We start from the raw sequence: 11879 nt of genomic DNA, 5'->3' as shown, positions 1-11879 counted from the left end.
ATTTGTAATCCTTGTAAATATACAATGAACCTTAATGTGACGATACAGTATGTAAGCCTCAAAGGCCATTATGCTTTTCAATGTGATTATCGTAAAATTCTATTCTATCTTTAGACATATGTAATCCCTTTAAATAAATGCGAACACAAGGACATGTTAACATTTACAAATGAAAACGACCACCTCTAGATATTCTAAAATCCAGCTACATCATGTTATGGGTCGGTTAGTCCTCTAGGTGGTAGCATCCCTCAAACAGAACGCCCAAACAACTGTCCATTTTAGGGCAATTTAATGCCACTGCATAAAGAGCTAACATAGAAATACTGATTAATTTATTACAAGTCTAATGAAGTATGTATATTATATAAAGCCATAAATATCCTGCTTTGATAAAGGTAGAAAATTGCCTCATTGCAGATTTTGAAACAATTTCATGTTCATGTTCAAGACATCATTTCAAATGAAAAACACAAAATACGAGAGTGACACAGCATAATTAAAATTTGAAACATTTAAGATTTAAAGAAATTCATTTTTTTATAGACACAAGCGAACAATCATATAACAGTAATTTGGTAAAAGTAAGTTTTGAGTGCTTATTAAAAAACAGACAGTCCTGTATCAAATCTGAGGTTTTCATGTGAACTATTCCAGATGCTCGGGGCCCTGACAGTAAAGACCCCGTCACCATCCCTTCAGCCTCGTGGTGCCTGATCTGAAGATCTCAAGCTACAGGCTAATGATTCAAAAGCACAACCAAGTAGCTCGGTGCCAAACCAGGGCATCATATCATGGGCCCCTGCATCAACTAGTGGCGGCAGTGACTCACTGATGACGTCATTTCTGGTACTTTATAAAAGGGCGGTTATAGGGCTGTGTCCTGTCAAAGACCCCCAGCTGCTCTTTGTACTGTACCCCAAGCATCATGCGTGAAATTGTGCATCTGCAAATCGGACAATGTGGAAACCAGATCGGCTCGAAGGTAACAGAGTAAAGTTTCTTTTCTTTTATTATTAGAATATTTTTAAGTAATAGCGGAATATAAACTGCTAACACCATACCTGCTAAAATGATTGAAGTCACTGTATAAAGGGAAATTAAATGTAATTTGCAACAGTGAATGTATTTAAGTGACAAAATGACATATCATCACATTAAAGTTTGGTTATGAGCAATATTTTGACATGTACTGGTTCTTTGCATGTTGCTAATAGCCGTTGTGAGTGATACTGGGTGTTTCCTGTCAAGCTTTCAGGGATAAGATAAGGGCCACAGTCGACTGGCATGGGTGGGTCATTTTTTATCATGGCTACCACAAAAAATGAAACAGGAACTATGAGATAGTACAGCTAAAGCCAAAGTAGCACATCTGCAATTACATCAAATATCATTCCATTAAGGTTTAATATAATTTAATTAAACCCATGAGGGATTTAAAAGTGATGTAAAGATCCAAGAATAACAGTTAAAAAGTGTTCAAAAGTAGAAGATACACATGATATTTTAACTGTATCTGCATATTAATGTAATTGTTTCAAACCTTGGACACATTGAGAAAATATTTAATCTCTTTAAATAGCTGAACTTTAAAAGGTTTTTGCTACAGGCAACCTGTTTGTGATATGCTTTAAAAAAAATGTGATACTATTGTATCTGTGACTTTCCTTCTATAGTTTTGGGAAGTGATCAGTGAAGAACATGGACTCAATGCAACAGGCAACTATGTGGGAGACAGCAGCCTCCAGCTGGAGCGGGCCAATGTCTACTTCAGTGAGGCATATGGTAAAGAAAAAAGATGTACTGTATATGTGTATATGTATATATATAACAACATATTTTATAGTTTCCTCCTAATTCTTCCTAACTACTATGGTACAACTACAACTATTACTACTTTTTTCATGTATTTAAACTTTAACCCTTGGATACATAATTACGTCTCATTTCTGGCTAAATTGATAAAATTCTTCATTGTTGCTCCAGGTGGAAAATATGTACCCAGAGCCCTGCTTGTGGACCTAGAGCCCGGCACCATGGACAGTGTGAGGGGAAGCCGCATCGGAGCCCTTTTTAGGCCAGACAATTTCATCCATGGTGAGACAAATATCTAAATAATCAGTGAGAGTTGCTTTTTGCTCTTTGCTCTTTGCTTTTTGCTCTTTGCTTTTTGCTTTTTGCTTTTTGCTTTTTGCTTTTTGCTTTTTGCTTTTTGCTTTTTGCTTTTTGCTTTTTGCTTTTTGCTTTTATATTACATGATATTAGTTTCAGTAAGTCTCAAACCATTTGTGTTTTGTAGCTCTTTATATTTTAAGACAAGCGACAGAATCAGATGAACCTGCAAGCTTTTATTTTGGTGTTACAGGTAACTCAGGAGCCGGCAATAACTGGGCGAAGGGCCACTACACGGAGGGAGCGGAGCTGGTGGAGCAGGTGATTGACAGAGTGAGGAATGAGAGCGAAAGCTGCGACTGCCTGCAGGGCTTCCAGCTGGTTCACTCATTAGGGGGTGGTACCGGCTCCGGCATGGGAACCCTCATCATCAACAAGATCCGAGAGGAGTACCCTGACCGCATCATGAACACCTTCAGCGTCATGCCGTCCCCGAAAGTCTCTGACACGGTGGTGGAGCCGTACAATGCTACCCTGTCGGTCCACCAACTCCTGGAGAACACAGACGAGACCTTCTGCCTGGACAACGAGGCCCTCTATGACATCTGTTTCCGTACGCTGAAACTGACCACACCGACTTACGGGGACCTCAACCACCTGGTCTCTTTGACCATGAGCGGGGTCACGACCTCCCTGAGATTCCCCGGGCAGCTCAACGCAGACCTGAGGAAGCTGGCTGTCAACATGGTGCCTTTCCCTCGCCTCCACTTCTTCATGCCAGGCTTTGCTCCCCTGACGGCCCGGGGCAGCCAACAGTACAGAGCCGTCTCGGTGACTGAGCTCACGCAGCAAATGTTTGATGCCCGCAACATGATGGTGGCGTGCGACCCAAGGCGAGGGCGCTACCTTACAGTTGCAGGTATCTTCCGTGGTAAAATGTCAACCAAAGAGGTAGACGAACAAATGCTTGCAATCCAGCAGAAAAACACCAACTATTTTGTGGACTGGATCCCACATAATGTCAAGGTTGCCGTGTGTGACATCCCACCCCGAGGCCTCAAAATGGCTTCCACCTTCATTGGTAATAACACTGCCATCCAGGAGATATTTCGTCGCGTGGGCGAGCAGTTCTCCCTGATGTTCAGACGGAAAGCCTTTCTTCACTGGTACACAGGGGAAGGTATGGATGAGATGGAGTTCACTGAGGCAGAGATGAACCTCAACGACCTGGTGTCAGAGTACCAGCAGTATCAAGATGCCACTGCAGATCAAGATTCAGAAGCAGAATGTGAAGAGGAGGAGGGACCCTCATCATCAGTGACAACTAAAGTGACGGAAACTGTCACAGAAACTGTAGATGAATAGGAAACACCTGGATGCAAGGATGTGAAAATTGGCGTTATCTGAAAAATGTACTATTCAAGTTTAAATGATGGTTGGTTGGTCAGTTGGTTGGTTGGTTGAGATGTCCTTTATTTGCTGAAATGTGCTTACATATTCACATTATAGTGCTTATCATTTTTTATGTATTATTAAAATGTTTGTGTGGTTGTACATTTGTTTTTGAGGATCATCTTTTGTTTTATAGAATATATTTGTGAATCATGAACATCTTTGCATGTTTGTATGTAAAATGTTATGTTATGATGCCGCTATATAATCTACTTCCAAAAAAATGAATGTGATGTTTGTAATTTTTTTCTTGACCTGCGGTAAATGTTGCATGTAGTGTTGATTATTTTAATAGTAATTAAAAACAGCTAAACCAAAGAATGATGATTTCTAACAAATAAGAGTACATTTAGTACAACACAATGTTGTCTTATCATTTAAAATGACTTACTGTGCTGTGATGGACAGTGCTCTGACAGCACAGTGACATGGATACTGTTCTTGGCTGTCACACAGTTTCCTTCCACTGGTACAATTCTGGTACATTGAGATTACACATAACTTGGTCAGCGTGTCTGCCCTCTGAGATAAGCACAGGGGACGTGGACATGTCCCTGCAACACTGTAATAAAGCCGACTAGACTTATGAACTATATGAGGTGAGGCGGGGGTAAAGAAGATAATTGCATTTAGCCCACATGTGAATGTAGGTTACATGGTGACAAAGACAGTGTTGCATCACAGGGAGCAAACTACTTCAAGTTCCAACATAGAAAGGAAACAATATAAATAAATAAACTCCATAAACATACATTTTAACAAATATTATTTCATGTGATCCAGAAATATACTTCTGTCTGATTGCTGATGTTGAGCGTAATGAAGACCCATAACTCATATGTAGAGGCTGTCATGCTAAACTCAGGCTGGACTAGTGGTGCCTGTTGAACAGCATTGCAAGAGATAAGAAAACCACCACTCATTTAAAAAAGCATTCGCACGACCAGTGGCTCCCAAACGTTTTGACTTGTCAAACCTATGACAACATTAGATATTAAACAATATCTGCACTCTCTCATTACAGGACTGTTCAACCGCAGTGATCATTTACCGTATGTCATTCAAATAATTATTTTGAATCCTGAAGAAGTAAAATTAGATTATTAAGTGAGAATAAGACATACCGAAAAACTGAAAACATGATGTCTGCAGCCAGAGCTGTCGCCATAATGCAACAGTGTAAAAATGAAGAAACAATTGGATGTTTTAATATACAAGTCCAAATACAACAGTGAAGAAATGCAAGTTCTAAATTTGTTTTAACTCCAGCAAATGGAGGAAATCACAAAGGAAGTACCGAAAGGTTCCTTTCTCATTGTGCCCAATAACCCAGAATTATATGTTATTGATGCAATAATATGAACATCACTTGAATGTTGCAGTGGTTAAAGGTAAGGGGACCTTTTAATGACGTTATAAATGTGATTGATGTGTAGTTGAATATATAATACATCATAGTTTATTTGTTATTCTTATAATAATAAGGAGCATTGCTTGTAACTAAAACTTCAAATAATGTGGTGGGGTAAAATTAGCTATAGTATAAAGTAGTATCAAATGGAACAACTTAAGAAAAAAGCTGATAATAGAAAAGAAATATGTGTGGTGATTTTGCAGCAGTGCTCAGTCAGGTCACTCCTCCAAGGTTGCACAGGACCACTCTCAACCTTCACTCAGCTGAATTGTATAACATCAGAGGTTAAATGACTATAACCCTTTTAGCTCCAGTTCCATAGCTGAACAGAAAATACGCTTCAACTTCACGTTAAACAATATTCATGTGACTCTCCGACTCCGTTTTCTTCTCTCATCAGTTCTGGGGCATTATTCCAAATGTTCTATTTCTCACTCTCACGCCTGCAGTCACTGAAGTTGACCGGCATGAATGGCCGCCTCTCCCGGAAGTGAATTGCACACCCACAGTCACGTGGCCACTCCGGTACAGCGGGAGGCGGAGACCCGCGGAGCTTCACTCGGTGTCAGCTCCTGGTCCTACCGGCTCATCCACGAGACTTCTCCCGGCCCGACAGCTCTCCTAACCCCGCTACAGCTATGAAGATCTGGACCTCGGAGCACGTCTTCAAGTGAGTGTTCGGTTAACCCGGTCCACTGGTGTCAGATCAGCCTGGTTGTCACAGGTTCACTGTCACCTACAGCTCCGGCTTTAATCCGGTTAACAGCGTCGCCGACGCGGGGTTGAAACCCATCGTTTTTTAAATGAATATCTCATCGTACGAACGGACGCACAAAGAGCATTATAGCGTACATTTAGAAATACTACGAGATTAACGTGGTAATGCGAATAGAAAGAGTCCGTGCAGGATGAAATATTGCGTAACCAGTCGGTCCAGCCCCCAGCGCGCGACCTTTCCTCTACATCTTCTCTGACTGCGTCAATGAGCAAAGCCGGCGAGTCGCCCTGGCAAGCATCCACCACTACGTTCGACTGAAGTGCGTTTATACCGTATTTATTTAGTTACCGCAATAAATATCGAAACGTTATGACAATTTGATACTTTCATTATGTGCTCTCAGATGTGTTAATTCAATCAAATCAAGCACTCATATTTTATTTGTAAAGCCTATGGTCATGGGGTCTCATATAGGGCTTAATAACAAGCGAGATCTTAGATCTAAAAAAACTGAGAACCTCAGATAGAGCCACATGTGATGGATCCCTCTCCCAGGACCGACAGAGGTGCAATAGATGCTGCGTTAAGAACATCAGCAAAATAACAGTATTTGCCATGTTGATAAGTAGAATCTGTTTATACGAATTAAAAGTTATTTTAGGTAGAATATGTGAGTAGGCGTATTGTATGTCAAGCAGTCATGTTGAAATCATCAGTCCATGATCAGCTGCCAACACGATCAACAATCTGACATCTCGATCTCTGATTTATGATCCACCATCATAGGCCGATGATTTGATTTACTGACCAACTGAGCGAATTCCAAAGATATCATCTTTGCTTTGAAGCATGACAATTATAATCAGTAAATTCTATCTTTTGACAATTTCGTGTCTGAGAAAGTTGTGTGACTTTGATCAAATCATACTCTCATCACAAGAGAATCAGTGAAAGTGGAATGTTATTATGTAAATCCTTTATAACCATTGATTCATAACTGTTGTGGATGGTCAAGTTGGAGCTAATTTGAACTATTTGATATACTTTTGGATATTATTATTAATATTTTAATACACAGTTAGGTAGCAAAAAGTCAGTATATTTTTTTATGTTAAATCTTACTGTGTAAAGTAACTGCAATTACATCAATGCAATGCAGTTAAAAGCACCTTTTCTCTGTGGTCATTGGTATGAATTTTTACAGTCGTTTCTGTTTTTTGGCTTCCCCTTCAACAGCCATCCTTGGGAGACAGTGACCAAGGCTGCTATGCAGAAGTATCCCAACCCCATGAATCCCAGTGTGGTCGGCGTGGACGTTCTGGACAGAGACATTGACAAACAGGGACGCCTCCACAGTAAACGACTGCTCAGCACAGAGTGGGGTCTTCCATCTATAGTGAAATCTGTGAGTGTCAAACCAATTTACATAAACAAAACTTGAACCGGCCAGTAGTCTGGCTTTATAGTTACTAACTTGCTGTAGCAACTTAAGATATAGACATGTGACTCTGAGTGGAGAAACTCATGACCTGACATGTCGGCCTGGGCTCAAGATAAACCGGCTTGAACTGACTTTGAAAGTCAGACGACTCAACGGCACACGAGAATCCAGTTACAGCCTCAGTCCGATTCATAGGTAGGTTAATGCTTTCCATCGACTGCGCTTGACCTCAACCCGCGAGGCTATTTCTGTCTGTCGGTGTCACGGGAGCTGACTGGAGCCTCTACGAGTTCAGGGCTTTTTGCCACGACTCGTGTTGTGCAGGACATGGTAGTGCCATTTTTGTCATTGCAGAGGTTTACCCCATGACGGCGTGTGATGTCACTTTCCATCCTTGTGATGGCTTGGCTAAAAGTAGAGGTCACTACAAGGCAGAGCAGTCACTGGGGCTCTCTGTCTGCAGCATGTAGTAGGGACTTCACTTTTCTTCCACTGTCTGACCACAGTGAGGATTGAGGATAATATCCTTTCACTTTATCTTATATAAACATTCTCCACTAAGGGGCTGTTGTTTAGCATTGACCTTTGCTTTCTGTGAAGAGCCACCTATTCATTCCAAGGACAGACTGCGACACAGACTGTCCCAGTGAATGATCGCATTAATAACATAACCCTTAATCAGATTGTGCCAAAGCAAATCACCCCTGAGCCTCGGTGTGTGTGTGTGCGTATAAACTGGATGAGGACAACTTCCTGTGACGTGTGTACGTTAAGCCAAAGACAAATAAAAAACATTGACAAATAAATTAAGCTAAGATGTAGTATAAATACGAATTAAATATAAATAGTTTTGGAATTTATTCAGCAAAGACAGGTTCAGATTCACTTTCATGTAATTCAGCTGGTTATGGTGCGCTTCCACTAAAGATATAATGAGTATTTTGAATGTGAAGTTTGGTAAGTTAGTTCATTAGATGATAAACAATTAATGGAAAGTATGATTTCATCGTTAAAAATGCTTATTTTCAATTAGTAACAAAAAGTGTTTATCTTTGTTGGTTTTCAGATCATTGGCAGCTCACGGACATCCACATATATTCAGGAGCACTCGGTTGTGGATCCCAAAGAAAAAAGTTTTGAACTTAAGTCCACAAATGTGAGTATTTATCAAAAAAATATCCCCTTTGTTTGGCTTAATGTGGAGACTTTATTCATGTTAAGAGTGTGACCTCAATATGCTTGAAAGTAAATATCTGTAAACACCCAGGCATATTCTACTGGACATCAAATACACATTGCTAATTTACTCTACTATATTACCTTGATGTCTAAGCAGTGTAAATAGGATACTAATACACAACATAACATTAGCAGGAAAACAATAGATTTTCATTTTATTACTGCTCAGAGTTTCAGCAAGATGTAATTATTAAAGATGGACATTTTTTAACTACATAATCAGACCCTTTCAGTTGTCTACTAAACATGTTCTATTTTGGATTTGTCAACCCCAAACACCCACAATGCATCTAGATCCACCTTTCGTGGCTTTCACCTGACTGAGAACAAACATTAAACTTGAGGTGTATCTTGGAATGAAGTCCTGCTTGTTCCACAGGCTGACAGCTCACCTCTTAACAATGTTTGACAGCTCCAGCTGTGGCCTTTTATATGAGATAGGACATAATGTCTCTTACTTTCACTAATTTATGTTTTCTTATATTGCCTCTGTAGATCACCTTCACAAACATGATTTCTGTGGATGAGAAGTTAACGTACAAACCACATCCTGAGGATTCAGAGAAGTACGTTTTTACTGTTTAGAACTTTTAATATTATGGTGATAAATCATAAGTTTCTTTCACAATCAGGCCTTTGAGGTTGTTAAAGGTCACTTTTGACCATGATTGCTTCGCTTTAAAGTTTAAAGGCTTAATTTATTTGAAGATTTTACTCATTTGGCCTGTTTGATGTTTTTTTTTCAACATTTCTTGTCATTTTTATCAAATTTTATTTTCTGTCTGTCAGATGCTTGATTTTTTGTTGTTGTTGTGTTCGGCCACTTAAAAAATTTGGTCTCTACCTAAAATAAAGTTTGAATAAATGAATGAAAATTAAAAAGAACCCTTCTTCTTCAGAACAATACTGACTCAGGAGGCCATCATCTCTGTGAAAGGTGTCAGTCTAAGCAGTTACTTGGAGGGAGTCATGGCCAGCACCATGTCAGCGAACGCTGGAAAGGTGAGTGACCCCACAAAACTGTATGTTGAGTGGGACCTGTTTACGTTTGTTATGCCTTTTTCAGGTAGTTCCTCTTGAGTGTGGTAAACAACAAATCGTCAGGTCCTGCACCATCATTTGTTGTTTCAGGTCGTAACGGATCATGTTCCTGCTCTATTGTAATACTCAGTTAAAGTAAAGAACACTGACACCTTTATCACTTTTAATCAGCCTGTGACCCCTCAAATTTATCTTTGGAAGCCTTGAAATGTTCCTGACCCCAAAGTAGACCACCACTGCTCTCTCGTTTATCCAGCTTTATGTTATTCTCCGTTTGTTTCCTCCGGTTGACTAATGCTTTACATTTGTTCTTTTTCAGGGCCGTGATGCCATGGAGTGGGTAATCAGGCGACTGAATGCAGAAATTGAGGAACTGGCAGCAACAGCACGTGTGATACGCACGCCAATGGCCGCTGCCGTCACTGAGAAATAACACCTGCCACTGTTTGCCATTGGAGTCTGAGTGAAACTGCATGTCAGTACAACCATTCTCCCTTTGTGATGCCCTGGTGCTGTTATGTTGCTCTGATTACTTTTGTATGATTTAATTCCTCCATTTAGTATATATTATACTTTCTACACTAGATATGCGGATAGCACGCTGCATCATGAAGGGATTTTGTGAAGAGTTATTCCGGAGATGCCACTTGGCAGGACCGTGTTGATGAGAGACTTTGGGGCAATGCGTGGACGATGCACTCAGGGATAACTTCTAACAACATGTGATCTGTGCGTTCAGAAACATCTAGCGTCGACAGAGACGTGGATGAACTGAAAACATGTGAAAAGTGCCAAAGGACACACTTCGCATGAAAAACAAAGAAACACTACTGGCTTTGTTTCCACCTGCCAAAGGCCCCAGAATGCCTGGAAGTCATGCCAGTGGCGTGAACTCTGTATTGACAACGACTGAGTTGGAAGAAACACAATTGTGGTGCAATAAACGGTTAGAGAAGTGATGTCAGGGAATCGTTTGGGATGGCCGAAAACAATGCTTTGTCGAGTGCAGTGCGTGTCAAGGGTTCTTGGAACTGGCTTCAGGTGTCAGAGCAAACATTGGGTTATACTCTCAGCCATTGACAGTGAGATGTTGATGAAGTGTTTCTGAGTCGGGTTAATTTGTGGCCATCAGTTCAACAATGTTTTCTTGTGGGACCTCAGTAATAACAAGACACTGTACCAGGCGACATTTACAGAGGCCTGAATTGATACTGTATTTTGATATGATGTGTTATATTAACAGTATTTAAGAGGAATGAAGGGATCAAGGTACTCGCCATATTTAGGTTTTGGATTACTTTATGTACAAAACCCTCCTAAAAGCCTCTCTACAAACAAGCGTAATAGTAAAATCACGTTTTACTGAAGCCCATTGATATTGTTAGTCAGTTTGAGCTGAGCTCCTTCAGCATGTCCATTTAGTGTAAAGGGTGACACCTTTGCAGGTGACTCTTATTTGCACTTACAAAATGAAGAATTCTAACAAAGAGAACCTGCTACACATGCTGAGGGAGCTGATCATTTATGAATAATTGGTATTTCTGTTTGACAGATTAAATGTGGTTACACTGTGCATTTATAAAGGTCTGTCTTCGTATGACAGAAGGTTGAGACTTACGTTTCATATGTATATTCTGTGACCGGAATATTCATTTAGGGAAAGAGTTTTCCTTTTAGAAGGAATCAGTTTGGATGACCACTGAGAAGTGTGATATAATTAATTTAAGCATCTTGTCTGGGTCCCTGTTAAACGTTTTCACCATCTACAGAATGTGGCAATGTAATGAAAATATTTCATTTTTACTATAGCACTTTGCCAGGAGCCTGTCAAATTAGGTAGAATAAAACAGACCAGGTTGCTGTTGGCTACTGAATGTATTCGGAAAGTTAAATGCTCTGTTTTTGAGGTTGCGTTCAGTATTAACATTGAGTGTGTATTTTCCTGTTGTCATTTTATTGTTCAAGTAGCAAAGAGGCCTGTGTGAAAAATCTCCAGTGCATTTCTGCCAAAATGGTAGCTTGATCACCCTTGTTAGGTTTGGTCAAGAAATGCACTTTGAATGTATGCATTCCAAAAGTCATTGTCAACGAAAGGGTATGAAGCTATGACGTCTGTATATATCATCAGAGTCTAAACACTAAACATGCCAGACCTCCAACTTCATCCTGGGTTACAATTGATTCCATGTAATGTCATTGAGGAAATGAAGGTCAAGTCCTACCTCGTTAAAGGCCCGGGCCAAAGTTAATATATTGTTGCTCTATTTAATTTACAAGCAGGAAAAGAAACATGTGAAAAGAATGGTTCAAATAAAGTTGTTTGAATTTCTACCAGTGCCAATCCTTTGTTTTATTACATTTATATGTATTTTTGATATAGCTATCCATCCTTCTATCTGCCCATACTTCTATCTATCTATCTGTCTGTCTGTCTGTCTGTCTGTCTGTCTGTCTGTCTGTCT

At 40.0% G+C, this 11879-nt stretch overlaps 2 protein-coding genes across 2 annotated transcripts; both read left to right on the top strand.

Moving 5' to 3' along the window:
- The first annotated feature begins 877 nt into the window (after positions 1-877).
- tubb1 (tubulin, beta 1 class VI) lies at positions 878-4307 on the top strand. Its single transcript, XM_062405725.1, has 4 exons — positions 878-985; positions 1677-1785; positions 1987-2097; positions 2366-4307. The coding sequence occupies exons 1-4, from the start codon at positions 929-931 to the stop codon at positions 3475-3477; spliced, it is 1389 nt and encodes a 462-aa protein (XP_062261709.1). The 5' UTR covers positions 878-928; the 3' UTR covers positions 3478-4307.
- A 1183-nt stretch (positions 4308-5490) lies between these two features.
- On the top strand, positions 5491-11746 carry prelid3b (PRELI domain containing 3). The gene is made up of 6 exons (XM_062405711.1): positions 5491-5648; positions 6933-7101; positions 8204-8293; positions 8872-8942; positions 9276-9378; positions 9737-11746. The coding sequence occupies exons 1-6, from the start codon at positions 5617-5619 to the stop codon at positions 9848-9850; spliced, it is 579 nt and encodes a 192-aa protein (XP_062261695.1). The 5' UTR covers positions 5491-5616; the 3' UTR covers positions 9851-11746.
- Positions 11747-11879: the final 133 nt, after the last annotated feature.

Source organism: Platichthys flesus, chromosome 2 (assembly GCF_949316205.1).
Source record: "Platichthys flesus chromosome 2, fPlaFle2.1, whole genome shotgun sequence".
NCBI classification, from domain to species: Eukaryota; Metazoa; Chordata; class Actinopteri; order Pleuronectiformes; family Pleuronectidae; genus Platichthys; species Platichthys flesus.
The sequence above is the reverse complement of the archived record's forward strand: the minus strand, read 5'-3'. Positions and strand labels throughout refer to the sequence as shown.